The sequence below is a fragment of the Pygocentrus nattereri genome, chromosome 9, assembly GCF_015220715.1.
Source record: "Pygocentrus nattereri isolate fPygNat1 chromosome 9, fPygNat1.pri, whole genome shotgun sequence".
Lineage (NCBI taxonomy): Eukaryota > Metazoa > Chordata > Actinopteri > Characiformes > Serrasalmidae > Pygocentrus > Pygocentrus nattereri.
Window position 1 is genome coordinate 34673948 of NC_051219.1, and position 22435 is coordinate 34696382.

At 40.6% G+C, this 22435-nt stretch overlaps 1 protein-coding gene across 1 annotated transcript; it reads left to right on the forward strand.

Annotated features, from left to right (window-relative positions):
* Positions 1–624: 624 nt before the first annotated feature.
* Positions 625–21970, forward strand: si:ch211-197l9.2 (protein SOGA1). Its single transcript, XM_017705905.2, has 12 exons — positions 625–718; positions 877–1610; positions 4355–4579; positions 8315–8473; positions 12930–12998; positions 13181–14311; positions 14467–14577; positions 15501–15662; positions 16127–16363; positions 18391–18434; positions 19340–20756; positions 21491–21970. Exons 2-12 carry the CDS (start codon positions 885–887, stop codon positions 21641–21643), a joined length of 4434 nt encoding a protein of 1477 aa, XP_017561394.2. The 5' UTR covers positions 625–718; positions 877–884; the 3' UTR covers positions 21644–21970.
* The last annotated feature ends 465 nt before the right edge of the window (positions 21971–22435 follow it).

Genomic DNA, 22435 nt, shown 5'->3' on the forward strand with positions numbered 1-22435 from the left:
GGGGAGATGGAGAAAAGAGAAAGACAGAAAGAAACAGAGAAGGAGAGGGGGAGAGGGAGAAAAGAAGAGAAAGACAGAAAGAGAGAGAGTGAAAGAGAGATAGAGAGAGAGAAAGAGAGAGAGAGAGCGAGCCAGAGAGAGAGGGAGAAAGAGAGAGAGAGAGAGAAAGAGAGAGAGAGAGAGCGAGCCAGAGAGAGAGGGAGAAAGAGAGAGAGAGAGAGAAAGAGAGAGAGAGAGAGCGAGCCACAGAGAGAGGGAGAAAGAGAGAAAGAGAGAGAGAGAGAGCGAGCCAGAGAGAGAGGGAGAAAGAGAGAGAAAGAGAGAGAGAGAGAGAGCGAGAGAGAGAGGGAGAAAGAGAGAGAGAGAGAGAGAGAGAGAGAGAGAGAGAGAGAGAGAGAGAAAGAGAGAGAGAGAGGGAGAAAGAGAGAGAGAGAGAGAGAGAGAGAGAGACAGACAGACAGACAGACAGACAGGGGGGCGGTGTGAAAGCGGCGGGGGGCGGTGTGAAAGCGGGGGGGGGGGGGGGGGGGGGGTGGGGGGGGGGCGGTGTGAAAGGGGCGGGTCGTTGTGTTTTCAAACCCAGATTTACACACTCAGACCGGGGCAGTTGCTCAGAGTTTCATCCTCAGCCAAAGCTGCTTTAAACGCTAAGAGAACTGACCGCTTTAAAACCGGCTGAGCTCCAGCCTGAACTGCACGCGCTGACCGCTCATTCACGGTACGCACATCCGAACAGAATCACTGATTTTGGGCTTCATTTTCATTTGTAACACTTTTTTCATTATTGTTTTTTTTCCCCATTTTTTTTTTCATCTCCTTTCTTTTTCGTTTAACGATCAATCAGTGTTTTTACATTTCTTTTCCCCTCTTTTTCAGCTTCTTGCATGACGAAAACTAAAGTCGAGGACGCTCCTCAGTTTTTCTCGCTCCTGTCCAAGATCCCGCGGACCGCGCGAGCCATGACCGGCGGAGACGCGCAGGACAGGCGCGGGCACCGGCACGCGCTGCAGGTGAGCGCGCCAGTGGGTCCCGTCGACCGCGCGCCGCCGCGAGCAAAACCGCGAGACGGCCACTCGAAACCGACCGGAGGGGCGAGTGGAGGGGACGAGAGGGGCAAACGGGGTGAGAAGAGCCACCGAGTCGCACCTGGGTCTCAAAAAACCCGCGCAAAAACAACCGGGAGAAAGAAATCATCCGGTGCCGGTGAGGATTCTGGTAAAGATCCCGGCGGTGCCCGCAGTAAGCCCCCCTGCACGGACAGCAGCTCGGAGGTTTCAGACAGCACCTCTGAGGAGAGCAAGACAGCTTTAACTAACGACGGCCAGAGCAGCGACGGAGAGAGAACGGCGGGCACGAGCCGGAGAGGAGCCGAGGACACCGTGCAGAGTGACCATTTGGCTTCGCCTGTGGACCGTCTCACCAGTCCGCATGGGTTGGGGCAGAGGAGTATCTCTCCCGGAGACGAGCGGTCCTTCGCCTCGCTGGACAGCCGCTTAAACTTCGGCTCGTCTCTGGCTTTCTCAGACATCACTGGAGACTTCAGTGAGGGGCCTCATGGAGAGCTTCTGAGAGAGATTGACGACTTACGATCAGAAAATGAATATTTAAAGGTAAATCTGACCGATTAAATAGTTTTTCGGTGACAAAACACGTGTTAATGTTCACACATTAGTTGATTTCAACTGTCATCCTTACTGGTGAGGAAACTGGCTAAAAAATGCTCACCCCCCTCCTCCCCGCCAGTGGACTTAGCCCTCGTCCTGTATCACTTGGCATTGCCAAAGAGGATTCATCTTTGGCATTGCCCTGTGATTTTCCTCAGGGGAGGGGTGTGCTATCAGCGCGAGCAAGTTGAAAATGATAGCAGCTCATATTTAAAATAACTAAGAATTTTAGTCAAAACTTGGTGTGTTTTTGATGCACTAGTTTGCTTCTTTCAAACATTTTTAGCTTGTTATAAATATGATCCAAGTGATCACTACGATTCAAACCTGGTTTGGCTGTGATATTTGGACTAATGCATGGGCATCAGAAAAACCACAGAGGTGCAGGGTGGGGAGATGTGTGCATCACATCTGTAAAACACAAAGTGCATCCTAGAAATGCAGTCAGTACAGAATAATGCATACCATCCTATCCCTGCTGTCAGAAGAAAACCTTGTATCACCACTTTTTTTAGTTTTTGACATAATTTGAAAAAGGCTGTTGCCTTTTACATTGTATTTACATTTCATGATGAGTAGACCAAAAGAAATGGCCCAAAATTACTTGGAAAAAACTTTGATTCCACTGACTTTCATTGAAGGTAAAGTATGTTATTTCCTTCTGCTGTAAAGGTGTCATTTTGGAGACACATTTTCTCCCAAAATCAGTGCTATGTTACTCTATGTAGTTTTTAATACTAGTTACTATTTAGTTTTTGTTTTTTTGCTGATTGCCAGTATAGGTGCATGAACAAAATACTGGATTTAGATGCGCATACTAACTCATTGGTGGGGCCTTGCCCCATTAAATGACCCATTAATGTCAGCCAGCATCAGGCCAGTGGGGATTTCCCCATTGGTGTGGCCCAGGTTCCGCGTCATTGGCCTGCTGTGGGGAGCTGGGCTGAAACACTGGGTCAACAGTTATTTGCCCATTGAGAATATTTCACACTTTTTTTTAGTACAGAGAGTGAAAAAGTGGACACGTGATAATGAATAATGTTTGGTCCTGTAGGATGAAGACAGTGTTTTGTTTGTGATGTTATGCACACAGGACCAGAGCTGTGGCCATGGTGACTGTAGCAGTCCCCCTCTAAAAGACCCATCAACGTCAGCCAGCATTGGACCAATGGGGAGTTCCCCGTTGGTGTGGCATTGGTTCCATGGTAGTGGCCCGTTGTGGTGAGCCAACATTGAGCTGAAAGAGATTTGCTCATTGGTGTGGCATTGGCCCCACATCATTAGGCAGGCCACACTGGGCCACTGGCTAGTTGCATGAGGGTCTCGAATATGCAGTCACTAGTTGGGTTGCTGTTGAACAGTGGGGCTTCTCATTTATTGCAGTGTTTGCAGCGTGTTATTATTTGTCATTCATTCATTCATTTATATATTTATTTATGTTTGTATGTAGACTAGGGGTGCAACGATTCTTCGACTTAGTTCTGCTTCGTTTTATCAGCTGAACTGTAACATTTGTGTTTGCTCTCAGAGGAGAGCGAGACTCTCACAGGAGCATGGAGAGATGCTGACTTGCCTCCGTTTCAGTAAAGACTTATGATTGTAGAATTTAGTTGCATTAATGTAGACAGACAGCAGACTGCACAGAGCACAGACTGCACTGTTAAAATTTAACTTTCAAATTTAGATGGATTTTTTTTGTTTACTTGATTAAAGAAAAACTAGTTTAGTTATATTTTATTGCTGCTACTTTGCACATCCTTGGTTATAAATTTTGACAGGAAAAATACACTGGGGTTTTATTTTTTATCTTTTGTATTAGCAGGAAAGTTCAGTGAATTGTTTGAAAAAAAAAAAAAAAAAGCAGTGAAAGTTTAAAACAGTGAATTCTTGAATGTTATTAGTTTTTATTGTCTTCATTGTTAGTTATTAAATGCAAAAACAACCTCCAACTAAATTTAAAAGCCAATAGCCATATAAGTTATTTGGTAATGTAATGATTCACAATAATCGAATAATTATTCGTTTCAGTAGTCGTAGATTATTCGACCAGCAAATTAGTCATTTGCTGCAGCCTTAATGTTGACCATGCTGCAGTGCAAGAGATCAGAAGTAAACGTGACATGTTGCAAAAGGATTTAGGGTTTAGTCTGTTCTTAGCAGGCCTGTAATACTTTCGCTAAATACCTGGTGTCATCCCTTATTGTCACTGACGCAACAGAAGAGTGAGGACAAGAAAGAGGCTAAGCAAACAATACTGAGACCAAATGGTTTAAATAGAACAAAGGTAACACCAGCAGCTTGGGCTTGGCGCACAGCTCTGCTTTAACATACCAGTACTTAACTGCACCTTAGTCAGCCTGGACCCAAGTCCTTGCCTCATTGAAGTCTTTCCTTTAAGCATAACTGGTTGGTGGCCTTTATTCTGTCTCTTTGGTTCAAATAAATCATATCTAATTGTGAGTTACTTCATTTCTAATGAAAATACCCTCTATCACCTCAATAATTGTTGACAAAGGTCAGATAAATAGACAAGGTTTTATTTCAGTACAGAGGGTGCACGTTCTAATGAAAAATGTTTGGTCCTATAGGACAAGATGCTTGAATTAAGTGTTTTGGTTGTGATGTGATGCACACTCTGTCAGTGCTGTGGCCATGGTGACTGCAGTAGTGTTGTATTGCTGTTCATTCAGAATGAGATGGAGGAGCTGCGCTCTGAGATGCTGGAGATGAGGGATATATACATGGAGGAGGATGTGTACCAGCTGCAGGAGCTCAGGCAGCAGCTGGACCAGGCCAACAAGAACTGCCGCATCCTGCAGTACCGACTCCGCAAGGCCGAGAGACGCAGCCTGCGAGTCGCTCAGACTGGCCACGTGGATGGGGAGCTTATCCGCTCTCTGGAGCACGATGTCCAGGTTAGTGCCTACAACATACTGTTTTCGATGTTAATGGTGATGACCATTCATAAAAAATTAACTGCATGGTTCTTTCAAGCATGTTTGTGAGCCAACATGTGAACTGTATATTCTTAAAAAAATAGTACAGTGCAAAAGCAGTAGATCACCTTCATTTATTTAACCTGCAGTCAAAATTCATTTTATGCATTAATTTATTCATTTTTCAGCTTCAGGATAAAATCAGAAATTATGTATTTAACAGAATATTATACATAGAAATCTATTGCTGCAGAAAACTGCAGCATTTTTTTTCACACTTCCAAACTTAGGAGCATTTTCTGCTTCTCACGATCCACGCCATCTCACACATGCAGTGATATTGAGGTTTGGACTTTGGGGTGGCCTGTCTGTTGTGCTAAGAAGACCAATGGCTTCTTTGATTTGCAAATTTTCTTCTTTCTCCTTTTCTGAATAATGGCTTGTTGACAGCTACACATCCTTTCAGACCCATAGCATTGAGTTTTCTCACAATGAAGGATGTACAGAATTAGCTGTAGATTTATTCAGATCTGAAGCAAGAGTGGAGGCTTGGGGTTTCATCTCTCAAAGATGAAAGTATGGTTTATCTGATGATGACAGTTTTGAAAGTCTTACCAGGTCTTGGATAGTTGTTAGGACAGTTTCACTCGTCTTCTCAGAATTATCTCCAGAAAAACGAAGAGAAAAAAATGCACTTAACGTCTGTTTGAACTGGAAGTTAAATAAATGAATGGTGGTGTCTTTCATTTGTACAGCACTGTTGGTGCCAACAAGGTGTCTTTGGAGAGATATGGAAGACTAACGACTTTTGGTTCCCAAAGGAACCTTTCAGAGGATTGCTCTTTAAAGAAGATGTCTGAGTATGAACTTAGAAAGAAACTTAAAGTTTAAAGAACCTCTACAGAGTATCAGTTCAGGGTGTTTCCTAGAGCCCTACATCCAAGTCAAAAACCAGTTAGGAACTTTCATTTAGAAGAGTGTATAGATCCATGAGTCATGATGTTCTGTCATTTATGGGAAAGGTCAACCATTCCTTTTCATTGGGCCATTTACCTTCATTGTGTTATTAAGTCACTCCCCTTACAGGTTTTCCTCTTACATTAACTAGCAATTTAATGACTGACTGTTCCTCACAAACTGGTGTTTGTAAAGAAAAACTTTGAAGGATGCCGTCCACGTCCCTCATTAGTCCAGGATGTGTGTTCAGATTACGCAACACTGGACCAGCTAAGTGTGACTGTAAGCCACAATATATGAATCAACATTCTGTGATTCAGAATACTCTTTGTGTTGTGCAACTCCGTCTCGTTTTGATACCTTCTTAGGCTCCAAACCGCACTACTAAAACCCTTACTAAAGACTGTGGCTGCAATAACATTTCAGAGGTTTTAGTCAAGGGGTTTATACAGAGAGGGCACGGGAGTTTATACAGACTTGCTGGAGATTTCATGACTGTGTGTATAGTGAGACGCTTTCTGTTTTGGAGGTGGTCCAATTATCTTTTACGGTAAAATGGAGGGAAAAAATCCTGAGTGCTGTGCTTGCCAGCTGCTGTTTTGTGGCAGACCACTCACAACACAAGCATTTTTTGGTTTAAACTCATCAGCCAATCAGGGGAAGTGAGCTGCGCAGGAACGTTAGTGCCATTAAAAGCCAATCAGCACAGCAGGGGTAGCCCACATCAGTGTGTGCTTCCCTTGAACATTGCTCCATGCTATGCAACAATTCCCTGAGCTCTTGTTTATCCTTTGTAAGCATAAATCCAATCCTGTTTTGTTCTGAAAATTAAGCATGACTATGTTTAATTTTGTTAAGACAGAAAAGCTAAAAAATGAATGTTCAAAATAGTGTATTGAAATTGGATCATCGATAGACTCTCTGTCTTTTCTGAGGGTCTCTTATTTACTATTTTTAGGAGAAACCACTCTCAGTGATCAAAGCTAGGCATCTAGGAGCATCTTATCTATTTTCTTGCTGTTTATAGATCAATAGCACTCCTTTTTTATATAAGTTTAAGACATATGGCTTTGCAATCTTACAAATAAAATCTGTATTTTTCTGAGTTGAAACAATCTGGGCTGGGTTTCCTAAAAGCAACTTAGAGCAAAGACGATTCTTAAATGGCAAAGCGAACATCAAACCGAACACTCTCTCTACCAGTTTAAGACAACCTTAACTCTAAGTTGCTTTTAGGAAACTAGGCTCTGTATTATATAATGAGAGCTTTAAAGAATCAAGATATTTCTAACACTTAAAGGCATGCCAGCTGTTGCCTACTAACCTAGTCATTAGAGTTATAGGCTTATAAATACATCAAATTAGTGTAACTCAACTTGGTTGTCGAATTGCACAGAAAAAAGTGTCTTTATTCAGTACAAAATGGACACAGAGGCACGTTTTTAACCTTCTCAGCCAGAGAAAAGGGGCTGTATTGAGAAGGTATCTGGTTTGCCAGGTAGTAATCTTGCTACCTTTGGCCTTTTTTGCTCTCCATTGTAATGATGATTTGAAGACTCCTCTGCCTCCGAGCCTTCCTTCTTCATCCTCCAGCTCATGGGGGAAAAATAGCCCAACTTCACCATAAAAAGTGGTTGTAGTTATTTAAACATTCCTCCCACCTTCAAGATACGTCATCAGAAGGGGTTTTCTAGTCTTTAAACTGGAAAATTTCCAGTTTTTTTTAATTGGCCAGAGTGATACTTTAAAATATCAAATCGAATCTTGACCCAAGAATCAAAAATTGTTACGCCCCTACAGTTTTATCACTAAGAGGGGATGTGTTCCTTACGGAAAATTTGTATGTAGGAGAACAAATGTGAGGAAGTGATAGAGTATAAATATGTCAAGGACTGTGGCCAGCAGCATCAGTGAGGGAAGTCTTGCGACAGCTGTCTTTGTTCGCTGGGGGCATACCCATGACCAGTCTATTTTAGAGGCATGTGGGAGAAATAGATACTCTCAGTCTGTTTTGTATAAACTGGGACAGTGTGTGTGTGTGTGTGTGTGGAGAGAATATCCAGCACACTAGAGCTCTCTCTAAGGTCCTTCTGTCCTCAAACACCACCAAGGTGATTCCTGCAGCTTGACCTTTCAAATGCATCACTTACTCTGTCCTCCCACGACAGGTCTTAATCCTTCTCTTTCTCACTGATAGAAGAAAGTGCTTTTATGAATGCAGCAAGAAGACCCAGAAGTCTTCTTAACCCTCAAAACTTGCACAATTACAAAAGCATGTTGTAATTCTAGTGCTGGCTCAAAGAGCATTTTACAGGTTTTGAATACTTGTTGATATTGTCAAACAAGTATTTGAATATTCATACTTAAAGTCACCATTAAAAGCAATTTTTGAAACATTTGTAGTTGTTCATCTGATGGAACAGTTCCATAATTATTCAGGCCAGACTGGCTTTGTTTACAGCTCAAAGATTGAATCATACAGATATTTTGAAAATCACTGGAATTCCTCTTTTATTTTCTGTCCTTAAACCAGCAGCCAGAAAAGGGAATAAGAATCCTGTGATTAATATCATGATATAGTCACATGCACCTTGAACCCCTGTATTTAGCCATTGGACATTTTTAATATCGTAAATGCTGTATAATTGAGCACTGTTTTGAATAAAGCCCTTTCAAGTCTTCTTTTAATGTCCCAAGGGAGTGGTGATGGCTGACTTATGTTGTTTATCTGATTATATACAAATACTGTTCTTTCAGGTAGCAAAAAGCGTGTCCCTTCGGCTGCACAGTGAGTTGGAAGCCATGCAGAAGAAGAGCTCTCGGTTGGAGTGGGAGAATGAGGAGCTGCGGGAGCGGCTGCAGGATCTGGATGTGGCAAAGCAGGTCCTGCAGACAGAGATAGATAAATCTAGAGAGGTACAGACACAGCACTTTTAACTGGTTTCCTACGTGAGCACACAGTTCTAACTTTTGAAACAGTTCATTCACTTGGATGGGCATTTTCAATATTTAACAGCTTCAACTGATAAAACTGATAAAACAACTGGTAAAAAATAAGGAAAATAAGAGCTGTTTAACAGAAACAAACAAGCCATGCTGGGATACATTCAAATATTTGTATTATTTAAGGAGACACTATGCAAGTTACTGGGATTTAGAGACCTCTCTGGTGACAATGTGTAATTGCATGCAGTATGCAGAAGAAAATTTTTCAACATGGGTAGTGCTTCAGGTCCCTTCCTGAAGCGAATGAAGTAAGGTGAACTGATTTTGCATTTAAGATCTAAATATTGAGCCAAACCTTCTTTTTGAGCCTGTGTGATGTTAATACACAAAGGCGTATGACAAGGTCTAAGGTTAGGGTTAGGATGAAAAACCTCTTCCAATTATATATTTTAAAAAAAAAGTTTTAAAAATGATTGTTTCAGGGAATGCAGGACGTCTTGCGGCAGTGCACACACATTTTACCTTTTTTTTTGGGTTCTTGTTCTCCTGGCTTAGTAATGCTACTTCTTTGACATTTAACAAGTAATTTTACAGAGTGCAGCTTTAAGACAGCATATTTCAGCTGTTTATTTGAGACTAAAACAAATGACAACTGAATATGGACTGTCATATTTAACAATTCACAGCTGACTACTTACAATCACGTGAATCAATAAAGTACAGTTTAACTAAAATGATTGTAGTTTCTTATTATTTCAAACCATATAAAATTGTCCTGGCTGATTTTATTGGTTATAAGAGATTTTAACTCTTTAAAATCAGTAATGTTAGCAGTTAAAACATTTTCATAACGATCTGCATCTGAAAATTAAATCAACAGTGCTTCAAATCAGCTCCACATTTGCATCCATTTTAACTGAAGTGAATGGTCAGTGTTTCATGCTTATCCTTCTAAAGTTTGTGTCCTTTATTGACCCAGTCTCCTCTTCTCTCAGTGGGTTTGGGTTTCAGCCTGACCTTGACCCCAGCTATGTATGATGGGCGTGACCAACAGCTGACTGTTTGGGCAGAGCACAGCAGTATAAGATCTGAGGAGTAGAATTCAAGGCACAGCTGTCATTCTCGCCTGTGGGTGCAGGGAAGGAAAACGAGAGTTCATAGAGAGAGAAAGAAGGAGAGAAAAAAGGAGAGAGCAAAAGATGGTGACTGCGCTGTGCAATATTCTAGAAATAAATCTACAGAGGAGGTCCTTATCTGTCCACCACTGGTTGTATGGTATCTAGCATGTGGCTAAATGTGGGTCATGCCATTACCTTCTACATATTAATGTTACTCTAAAGATGAAAAAGGCTGAACACATCTGAATTCCTTCTCATCACCTCATGCAAGTTCTTCCAAAAGAAATGATCGGCCTAACATAAGTATTAACTTCACTAATAATTCACTCCTGATTGGCCTCAGAGGCCAGGAACCCTGACTGCGCTTTAGTAACGGCGCTGCCCCATGGCAAGCAGTCAGTTTAATCCAGGATTCGGTGCTTAAAGGCGGATAGCTGCAGCTCAGCTCAGCTTGCTCATCTCAAACAGCTGCTGCCCTGCTCTGATCCCCATGAACAGAGCAAATCACTCACAACCAGATTATCCAGCTCTACACTTAACTCTGAGACATAATCAATAAAACCACCCACAAGATGTAGACATGGCCATAGTTCATTTAAGATTGAAAGAGTTACTGCTGAATCAGGCTATTCTGTGAATTCAGGGCCCATATCATGGAAAAAATACTTCTATCATGCTTTTTAAAAAAAAAAAAAAAAAAAAAAGTTTGATGTAGTTTGTCCATACAGTCAATATATTAAATGTAACCTACAAAAACAGCCCTTTCATGTATCTGTCCTTTCAGCCAATATTGAAGCTACAAGAATTAATTCATACGAGTGTAACAGAAATAGTTGATGCTGTCAAAAGTTGATGCATTACATTTAAATTCGGATGTGCAGATGTTTGTAAGTGTGCAGCATACATATGAATTATCTGGCATAAAAAGCTGACACTTGCCTGTGTAGCAGTATAGATCCCTGAAGTTAATTAATAGACTAGTTTAATTGTAGACTTACTTTCATTTCAGTGTGCAGGAGCGTTAGCTTGCTTTTAGCAATATTGTATCATTATAGCATATTTTGACTGTTTAACAACCTCGTAATTCAGAGCTTCCAATGATACTTTGGGAAAAAGGTACACAGGACAAAATGTATCATCTGTCATTTTAGTTTACCACAGAATGTGGACAGAAGTGATTTCATTTCTGTCATTTCAGAAGCCATTTCTTCTGTCTTACGGAAAACTGGTTCCTGATATGGACCTGATGCCGAATACAGAAAATGCATGAGTCATGGCCAAATGGTATTTACTAGGCCAGAATAATTTTTTTAGATTTGCTGTAATTTTGTCAGCTGTTTGTCTAAATAAGCAACAGGGCTTTAAGTTTAAGTGATACTTTATTAATCCCACAGACAGGGAAATTCCACCTATGCATTTAACCCATCTGTGAAGTGAAACACCACATACACACTAGTGAATAGACACACACTAGGGGGCAGTGAGCACACTTGCCTGGAGCAGTGGGCAGCCCTATCCACAGCACCCAGGGAGCAGTTAGGGGTTAGGTGTCTTGCTCAAAGACACCTCAGTCATGTGCTGTCAGCCCTGGGGATTGAACCAGCAAACTTCCGGTCACAGGGCCAGTTCCCTAGCCTCCAGCCCACGACTGCCCCAAACAGTTTCAACGTTTTACAGTTTTACAGTTTCACTTTTACTAAACAAATTGGGTAGCACAAAGGATGGTATTATAACAGGCAGAACAGTCAATTAACAACGTTATAAATATGATTTATGATGATGATAAATATGATTGAACCTGACCTCATGTTGGTTTGTCGAGGTAACAGTGAGAATAAAGAAATATCTTTCCTAACTTCAGCTAACACAGTTAGCATGAAATAAATATTGTTAAAAATATTATTAACCTGATTAATTCAAAAGGGTAGACGTTGGAAAATGAACAAGTAAATGAAATCAATTCTGAACGTTTTTAGTACATAAACCTAATACAAAAATGTTGGATGTAGCTTTTTAACTCTCATTTTAAATGCAGTATCAGGATCTGTCAGAATGAACGGTGTACTACATTTATTATTGGGTTGAGTTTGGGTCAGTGGTGTTATTTTTGTATTTTATGTCCGCTGGGAATGTCACAGCCAGTGCCGTTTGTGCTTGTAGGTGCTGCTTCAACCCTGGCTAGTAATCAACAGAGCAGCAGACAGAGAGACTGACACTAGCTGGCATTCCTCTCATACTCAGAGCAGCAGGCATACTTTTCCTGTAGTATTGCCCACAGGGCTTTGGGCCAGGAGTGTGATAGAGTGACTATTGTATGCACAATATGTTTATGAGTTAGTGCTGTATGATAAATTGTGTTATCATTGCTATCATGATATGAGCTTCCATGATAAGCCCATCGTGATGACGGAATGGATCAAATTACCTTAGATGTACATTGCAAAAAGGACTGAAATAGATTGGCAGGAAAGCATTAGAAGCGCAACAAGTGCCTCCCCAAAGGACTTGACATGGGTCTTCCACGTGGAGTGCAAGTGATTTAATCATTTAGCTAAATGGCCAACTACAAAGCACAAAAAACTTGATCCTGAACTGCTGACCTGTAAAAATGCTTCAAATCTGATGACTATTCTCACTTTCAGTGTTAACTGCATGGAACAGTATTGGCCCATGTCATCTGCAAAGTCATAAGGACTTCTTTAAGTAATTAAAGATATATTTATTTGTTTTCATTGGCCTACAAGGAAAATACAAACATTCATATTTTGTTTGTAGCCTGACTGCAAATACGAACAGAAAAGACGGTTCCTGACTGTTTTCGATTGAAACATTTCATGGAACTCACAGTCTACAAGGAGCAGTACTGCATATCAGTGATACTGTGTCCTTTGTCAGCCTTACAGTGCACCATAAAAATGCTTGCAGTTCTGATGTAAGTATTTATTTATTTATTTTTAATGGTACTTTAGTGATTTTCTGTATTTATCTGCTGTTTGCTTTAGGGAGAGGTTAGTTAGATTTCTCTTTACCCAGCAAAAAAAGTCTGCATTTGTGGGACATTCAGTTAAAAGCACACTATTTTAATAATAATTTATCAGCTCTCATTTCACCATCATGATTTCCAACACATTTATTGATCATCACATTTTAGTTCCGTATTGTGCAGCCCTAGTATGCGTACTAACTGTACTTAACAAAAGATGTGTATATAGTACTATGTACTGAAAAAAAATACGAATCGCTCAACTTTTAAAAATAAATGAGCAAATTGTTCCAATTACACTTTGATACTATTGGTGTTTCCACAGAATTCTCTTAAGAGGAGATCGAGTTTGAGATCAACAGCCAGCAAGAATGAAAAGAGACTCTCTCCACAGGTGAATACAAAAGGTTTTTTTCATTAAAACTACATTTCATGATTGCACAGAGCCCATATTAAATTTGTTATTCATGTCAGTGTTCAAAGAACAGATGTCCTTGTAAAGTCAAATTTCTCAAATTACAGTATTTCCTATCAACTTGCTTGAACAGATCGTATAACAATGTCTGTGTTTTATAGGAAGACAGTGCAGATCTGAAATGCCAGCTCCATTTCGCTAAAGAAGAGTCAGCACTCATGTGCAAGAAGCTGACTAAGATGGCTGTGGAGTGCGAGAGCATGCGAGAGGAGTTAGCCAAATACAGGCTGCTTTATGGTGATGTGGATTCATCTCAGGCTGCTGCAGGCACCACTACCTCCGCCCACACCCGTGAAGCAGAAGTCAAAGTTCACCTGCGACTGGTGGAAGAAGAGGCTACACTGCTTAGCCGGCGGATAGTGGAGCTGGAGGTGGAGAACCGGGGGCTGCGGGCAGAGATGAGTGAAATGCGGGAAAGAGCTGGGGGTGGCCAAGAGGATGAAGACGAAGTGATGGAAGGAGGGGGAGAGCGTCTGGCTATGTCTGTCTGTGTGGGAGTAGGAGTGAATGCTGATGAAATGGTGCATAGTGGACATCCAAGGTTTGAGGAGACAAATGGATCAGAGCACCGTCCACTAAGCCAGATCCTCAGAGAGGGGCCAGTAGGTGGAGAAAGAGACCCCATTGAAGACCAAGAGAATTCTGCTGAAAATACAGAGTGTGCTAAACAAGCCCAGTCTGAGTCAGGCTGCAGTGTCAGCCTGAAGGACTTGGAGGCCCTCCTTGCAATCCGTGATCAAGCTATGCTAGTTACGTCAACCATTCAATTGCTAATGGGCCAAACAAAAAATGGACTCACACCAGCATCTAACCATAGCTTAATCTGTGACACCCCTTACCTCAGCAAAAAAGAAGTTGAGTCACAATGGAGGTCCAACCCATGGCTTCTGGACCCCATGTTAAGCCCTCTAACCAGTGGACTAGAGGTGCTACAGGCCCAGTTATGTGCCCTGGTTGCAAGATTAGAAGTTCTTGTGAATTCAGCATCTACTGAACATGAATCAAAATGCTTGATTTCAGAAACTGGTGAAGATACAAATACAGAAAAGGTGCTGGAGACAGGCAAACAAGAATCACAGAAATGTCCTACTGATTACTGCCATTCAAACAGCAGCCAGGGACACACCTGTGACCAGGACAGTATGGAGCTGCTCACACTGCAACTGCGCTGGTTCCTCCAGCAATGGCGTCAAGGGGAGAGACCCACTGCAGAGAGCAAGAGTCTGTTTGAGGTAAAGTCATTAAGATTGTTTTTCTTGTGCTATGCTAAAGAGATAGCTGTGTTCAGAAAGTGATGTGCATAGAAATCCGATCAAAAGATAAATGATGAAGACAGATCTATTGAGATTGTATACTTTTCTAATTAACTGTAACTTATTATTTCCAGATGGACTTTCAAAAAGATCTTTATCTTCAAATGGAGGCAGAGTTACAGGAATCCAGTAAAAGCTGCACCTCATCTGTTGAGAATAACCTTTATGAAAAGTGCAACAGACAGGTATGTACAAGTATGGGGAATGAGTGGGACCACCATTCCCACATCATAATGAATAACCCTGGTGGTGTAGTGAAATAAATGTTTTTGCTGTATCTGAATAATGTAAATAACTGATTAGGGCTATACTAATGTACTAATGATGTAGGGATGTACTGTGGGGCTTATATCATGGAAAAACAAATTTCCTTTGTTTTTTTAAATGAAATTTAAGAGTCATTGAACTGTAAAAACAGTTCATTTTAAATTCATTTTGAAGTAGCCACAAGAACCAACACATTCCCTTATACCTTATTCAGTCTACAGCAGTTGCAGTTTAGCACCCTACATTTACAATAAAGCTGTGTTAATGTGCAGTTTCACCCCTTTGAGTGTTTTTTTTATACATTTTCTAAGCCACTTATCCTTCTGGGTTGGGGGTGGGGGGTATCGTAACAGTCATTGGGCAGAAGACCCAGGTTGAAAAATGGTCATGTAATGATCATGTACCATTTTTGCTACATCAAACCACCCAAATGTTATAAGTGGATATTAAGATGAAAAAATAAAATACAAGAAAAATGTATGATATGTAGGAATGTATAATGTACTGATTAGTCTTGGGTTTTAACTCTAAGCCCTCCACAACAAACATTGCACTTTGGCCTCCAAGTTGCCCCTAGCACTAGCTCATTTTTAGTACTTTAGCCAAAGTAGCAATATAAATAATATTATTTGTTCTTTAATGTTGTTTACATCATAAAATTGCAATGAAGATCTGCCAAAATCAAAGCAATAAATTGGCTGATTCCCAACTGTGTGTTTGGTGCAAAAATCTGCAGATTTCAATCTTGGCTGATTCAGATTTTGAATTTCTAGAACTGATACATGATATCATTACTGTAGTCAGTGCTTTTAATACACCAGGCGTCGTCTCATCTCCGCAGGTGACCAGCGCTCTCCTCTCAGATCTGAGGGCAGCGCTAAAGGATTTAGGCTTCGAGTTGCAACAGGAGTACTGGGCCGGCCAGCGCATTGCACAGCAGTTTGCACAAGCTAAAGCAGCATGGATAGTGGAGTGTACAGAACTCAAGAGCCTCGTAAGCAGGGTGAGAAACCAGCAAATGAACACATAACATATGCCAAGGGTCCCTGAAAGGATTTTTTGCACTGCTTTCTTGACAACTTTTTGATCCATCCAAACTTTCTCTTTCCACTGCAGTTCTTTTCTGCATGTATTCAGTCTGGTATTACCCAAATGGGAATTCTTTAAACTTCATAAGAGCTACAATAACAGCTAATGGCAGCTAAGCCTCTATGAATGTAGCTGTGGTGAATAGGGCTGGGCTTTCTCAAAGCATCTTTAATCTATGTTGTTATGGTTATGGTTGTGTTAGCTTGTGCTGATAGGGAAAACTAAAGGCACAGATTCAAGGAAACAGATGAAGATATCATAACAACAGAATCTCTTAAGAATTATTTTACACTCGTGCACATTCTTTGCTTATGAACGAATGCTAGACTGAAGGGAAAGGCTAATCAGTATAACTGAAGCTTTTGTCTGTGCACACAGCTGGAGGGTACATCTGGAAGAGTAGTAGCAAAGGGTTCTCCTGACTTGAAGGTGGCATTGCAGAAGGATCATGTTGAGAAGCTTCAGCATCTTTTAGCTGAGTCTTATGCTGCAGTCATGGATTTGACACGACAGCTTAAGGTGTGTGAGCGTAACTGGAACTGTGAGAAGAAGGAGCTTCTAAAACACTTGAGCCAGGCTCGTCTGGACTGGGATAAGCAAAACAAGACCATCCAGGTAAGTGATCTACAACGGCCACTAAATTATTTAACTAATAATAATATCAATTAACACAATTAAATATGTCATAATAAAAATATACACACTTAAAAAAGACAGTTCTTCAAAGGTTCTTTAGTAAAGAAAATGCTTCTGTACACAACCATAAACACTCAAAGAACACTTTGCATAATTAAAGGGTTCTTTGCATCATTAAAGGGTTTTCAGATTGATGGAGACTGTGTTTTCTATGGTTCTATGTAGAACCTTTTCGAAAAGGTTTCTATATAACACCAAAAAGTTCTTCTATTGTTACAGGCTTGACATTGAGATAATGGAACCCTTTTTAATATTATATAGAACCCTCTTCATAAAGGTTCTATAGAGAACCATCTATAGCACATTCTCCATCACTCTGAAAAACACTTTCATGATGCAAAGAATCCTTTAATCATACAAAGGGTTCTTAAAGAGTTCCTGGTTCTATAGAAAACCATTTGTTTACTAAAGATCCTTTGAAAAACCATAATTTTATAAGAGTGTACATTCTTCCATCAAGTAATCTATTTCATTAACTGCAGCTTACCAAGCAATGTAATGGTAAAAAAATATTGCAAAAACAAAGGCGTTTAATTGGAATTCACTGATGTCTCACATTTTCTGCATAATTAAATGGTTAAGATGTAGAAAAATGTCACTCAGAGGGGTTTGCTGTGAAAAGCTCTGTTCTAGAGAAGTCAGAATTGTTCACAGTGATGATTGGAACCAGATGTCTGAAGAGTTTAATGGCTTTAAAATCTGTCACAGAAAGCTATTACACAAATATGCTACACAAATGGGGGTTGGATATCACATAAATTGGCTATATTTATGCTGTAAACTATGTAATCTCTGGTTCCTATCACCACCACTGTAAAGAGATTGGAGTTTTTTTGTTCATTGCATCTTTTCACATCAAACCACTCGGACCGACTTTACATTTCAATAATTGAATTATGCAGAAATTTTGAAAAATCAGTGGAATAACCTTTAATAACTCGCTGCATTAATACAGAATTCAACTGATGTGTGCAGTCATATTTTACATCCAACTTGTCTCAGAGCTTTTAGAATGAGAGCTGTTCATTTTATAATTATAAATTAAACAAAACATAACTAGAATGATCCACACTGTGAGAATATTTGTCTTGCCATATATCTCACTTTCTTGTTTTTTTCTTCTAAACTTAGTCACTTTTATGACCTTGTCTTTTTTATCCACACAGAACTCGAAACAACCACCAACATGACTTATTACTGAGCCTTAAGTTGTGCTACCAATGCTACTTACATATTTAATACTAGTGATTATTATATATTAACAGCATAATACTCAGCGTTTGGCCGTGTTTCAAACTGTTGCTCAGGAAACGAGGGTTAGGCAAGTGTATGTGAGGGTGGAATTTAGGCTAATCCCCTGTTGGGACTGTGGTACAGTAGGGTAAGCATAGACATCAGCTGCAATCAGGACTTTGGATTCAGAGAGGGCTTAGTCAGAGTACACTGACCAGAGACAGCACTACAGAGACTAAATAGGTAAATAAGAAAGTGACTGAATTACACTAAAGATGGAAAACATGACAAGACATTATAAAGATTGAGACATTCACACGCAAACGTCTTGTGAACATACAGCTGTATGCAGGACTTGTGTTGGGGTTAAATAAGGCCTACAACTTCGGAATTTATCCAAGTAGTTTTCTTGATCTGCAAATGTTTCTGCTCCCACTCCTGCATGCTTTACTGACTGTAATCCCTTGCTCTGACATACTTTACCTAAATAAGTGCATTTTCCTCCTAGTACCGTGCATACAAAGTATAACACAAACTAATGTTGTAGGCTGTCACTATGCCCAAAAATATTCAGTAAACGTTTTCTCTGACATATGAGTAATTTTTGATTTGTCAATTCTAATATAACCATTCTTCAATGACATTGGTTCTAGATATCTGCTCATTTGAGAAAAAAAAATTATGAAAATTTACTGTTGTTTATTTGCTTTCAGTCCCATGGATTCAAGACACCACAGAAAGAAGAAGAAACCAAGAGGCAAGTTTTATCCCCATAATTTCAAATTTAACTTAGTATGTTAAGTCTTCTTAGCGACATGGGCTTCGCTGGCTAAAATTTATATTCGTATCTTTACACATTTCTGAAATCATGCCTTTTTTAGAAGAGAAGCACATGGAACTGGCTTGTTCCTCACTCACCATTTAACCTGACATTTTTTGTGTAGCTACAGTAAAAGCTATCGCTACATCACTAATAAATAAATGAAACAGTTATAAAATAATGAGAAATAAAGCAATTGGCAGTCCAAAATTCTACTTTAACAAATGTATTAATAGAGCAGAGCATCCCAAATGTTTTTTAGTCTACATTGCACTGCTCTCACATTTTTTTTTTTTTTTTTTTTTTGGCCAAATATATAAATGTAAACATATGTTTGGCAGCACTACAATGCACTGGATAAATTGAATAACATTTAATTAACCTCATATCCATTTTCTCATAGCATGGGCCATGTGGACCTCAGTGCTAAGTTCTGTTAACAACATGAGTGCCAGATTAAAAGGTAATGGTAGTAGGAAGAATGAAGGAGAGAAATGCAGTAAAATCTGGCAATAGGAGGCTGGCTATATGATATTTGGACCTGATGAGAACCCAACACATATTTGAAAAATAATGTCTGAAGTTGGCAGTTGGGTCCTATCAGGTTCAGACAAATACTTTAAGCTCTAGAGTCAAATAGATTTTGATATTTCATAAGAGCAGTGTTTGCACCAATGACACTGCATCCTTGCCTGATCGAGGGATTCATATGAACCTCTACCTTTGCAACTAAGGCACAAATCTAGGCCAGTTACACTGGTCAGGGGATTCAAGACTAGGTCCCGAATCCATGAGTGAGTCTTGCAGTGACAATAAACTAACAGAAAATGTTTTCATCACAGGATAAATCTAAAAGTTGGCCAATCAGCACGGATATATAACAAGAACTGGTTATACCTCAGTCAAGAGGCAGCTCTTATGGACAGGGAAGACCCATGTAAGACCTGGGACTGTCCTGTCATGCGCCCCAGCTTCCCTGGTCTGAACCAAAAGCAGGAAGCAGCTCAGAAAAGCCACACCGCTCCAGAGAGAACTGCCCTGAGGATATACTACAGCCCACCATCAGCAAGCAGAATCCACCTAAGTGCTGTGACAATAGAAGATCAGGATGACTGTGAGGAGCTTCGGGAGAGGCAAGAACAAACCTGCCACCTGTCTTCATCTCAACAGATCAATGGAGATTCAGCCACACTCTATGAAAACTGGCTTGGTACACTGCCACTAGAGTGCCACAGTGCAATAGAGCGGGATCCCATTGCTGCCATTAGATCCAGTTCTTCTGGTTTCCAGCCTAATGGAATTTCTTCTCCATCTTGCTTGCCTTTTGCTTTGGAGGTCTCAGCCAATATGAGTGATGACATGAAAGAAATGACTGCTAGTGTGCTGCAGTCTTCCCATCCCAGCACTCCAGAAAGGAGGAGAGGAAGGGATTCAGGAAGCCATATAGTGGCTGTGATAAGCACAGGAACTCAAACACATACCCAACCACAGATGAACAGCGTGGGCCTCCAGACTGAGGGCCCTCGGAATGCATATGCAGGAAAACACTGGTCACCTAGGGTCACCTCATTTGTATCTGGCCGTACCCAGCCGATCTCGACTTCCCTGGAGAGGATGCCTGGGCCTTCAGATAGACTCCCTCATTGTTCTACCTCACCTAAACTTCAGCGAAGTCACTCCGCCTCCTCCCCTTTTTCTTCCTCGTCTTCTTCCAACTCTTCAAACTCCTCTTCTTCTTTTACCTCATCTACCTTGTCCTCCTCATCATCTCTGGCAATTTCCTCCAGGCTAGAGACCTCTAAAGAGCGTGGTTTATGGAGCCTTTCTCAATCCACTTCTGGTTCCTCAGCCTGGGGTCGCTCCAGTACCACAAGACCCAACTCAGCGTCTGGGAGAGGCAGCGATAAGCCCACTGGCCGCAAATCTGCAGGAATCCACAAGTATGGCCTGGTTCAAGAGTTTTTTCGCAACGTGTGTGGCCGTGGAGAGAAACCCAGCCCAGGAGGAGAGAAAGCACCAGTGGTGCGTAGGGATCACGTCAGTTCAACAAGATTAAAGAAAACAGAAGGGCCTCCTTCTCGGATTCCTGCCATGCCTCTGGTCAGGAGCGACAGTGTAACCAAAATTGTTAATCGCAGGTTTATGAAACCGGGTCAAAAGGATGAGCCAGGGCCTGGACAGACACAGGGTCAGAGTCAAAACCAGGCCAACAAGACGCCCTTCAGTAAGGACAAAGGCCTTGGTCCTGTTACTCTGGAGGTGAGGTGCATGTAGACACGCATCTGAAAGTGGTAAATGCATCAGTTTTGTAATTATAGAATCAGAGATGGCACTGATTAAGTACCATCAATACTCTGGATCAGACATCTGAGGGAAAAAAACAAGGAATTTCATCTAATTCTGTAACAATTTTAGCCTGAAGTAGCAGGCAACCAATTTAGGTAACTATACATGTCTTGGTTGATTGACTACAGCTGAGAAGGAGAAGTGAAAATTGTGGATTTTGGATTGGTATCAGTATCAAATCTTTAAAAGAAAAAGTGCTGTTGTGCCATCCTTAGTTAGAATAGTCTCTTATTCCATTCCTGTGTAAATAGAAGACACTGTATTCAGTGTACTTGTTACACTTTTGAAAAGAATTTAATTAAAACCTGTGATGTCATGAGACATTTGACTGTTTCCTACAGTCAGGATTGTTTTAAATGCTAATAGAGATTTACTCCCTGGTAACACATACGTATGTTGAAAGAGTATTATGTATAACAAAGAATTATGAGCTATGATTTCGAATATAAGGTGAAAAATAGAGTTTAGTGTCTTATTTAGGTTGCTGATTCCTATCAGAAGCCATACTTTGAAACAACGTCCCTTTTAAAAGAACAGCATCTTTGAAAAGCAGCATAAATCTTTATATAAGAAACATTTTTTTGCAAGAGTTTGATCTTTTGAAGATTTTTGGTTGGACTTTAACACCGAGTCTTTCCTCATTGTAGGACGGCTCCTGTGACTGCAGCTCTAGAACTCTGGCCTCCTGCTTTGCTCGAGCATCACGCACCAATGTTCGCCATGCCCACGGCCACTGCAAGCTCCGTCCACATGATTGCCCCACAGCAGCTGGTGGGAAAGGAGATCCACTTCCCCAGTGAGGGGCGGAGTCACCCAGCATTCTGATACCACCAGCACCACAGACCAGCTGACAGGATTCTTTAGAGAGGTGGAGATGAGCTTAGAGCAGAGACTTTGTAAAGGTTTAAATGGGATAAAAGGCATACATGACACAATATGGTTGACTGACAGATTTTTGGGCTTTTTCCACCACTGTACAAACTGTCCTACACAGTATAATATGAAGGCTGTTGTTGGATTTCTTTACTTGACAGATTTAACTTTAGTGAATAAAGTTGATGCATTTATAAAATATTCCTATGCATGCCCAGCTAATGTATGTTTTTATACTGTTTATATAATTTAATATAGACTATTAGATGCCTTAATGGTTACATTATCTTAAATGAATATGATAAATTGTAAATAAATGTCATATATCACACTGGTTTGGTTTTGTCTCCTTAAAAGCCATTGCTAGGGGTAATTAGTACTCTGGGCCAGAAAGCAGTTTCGGAGTAGGACTGCTGATCTAGAATCAGTCACTGTTACAAAAACTGTCCTCAATAGAGAGCAATTTCATCTGGGAACTGTAACTCACTGCCTTGTGACTGGATTTATATAGTTTAAAGAAGTGTGCCTGATAAATTTAACACTATTGCATTAACTGTGTAGTCACACCCTCTGCTAACTGCTAACTGGTCATCAGTTTCTACACGGGAAGAGGTCATCACGCCCTCTACTGACCATTTATGCGTGCAACAGGACGTATTCGAGTGAAATGACTGTGATCTACCATTTTAATAATTAGAGTTAACGTTATTTGTTTTTTA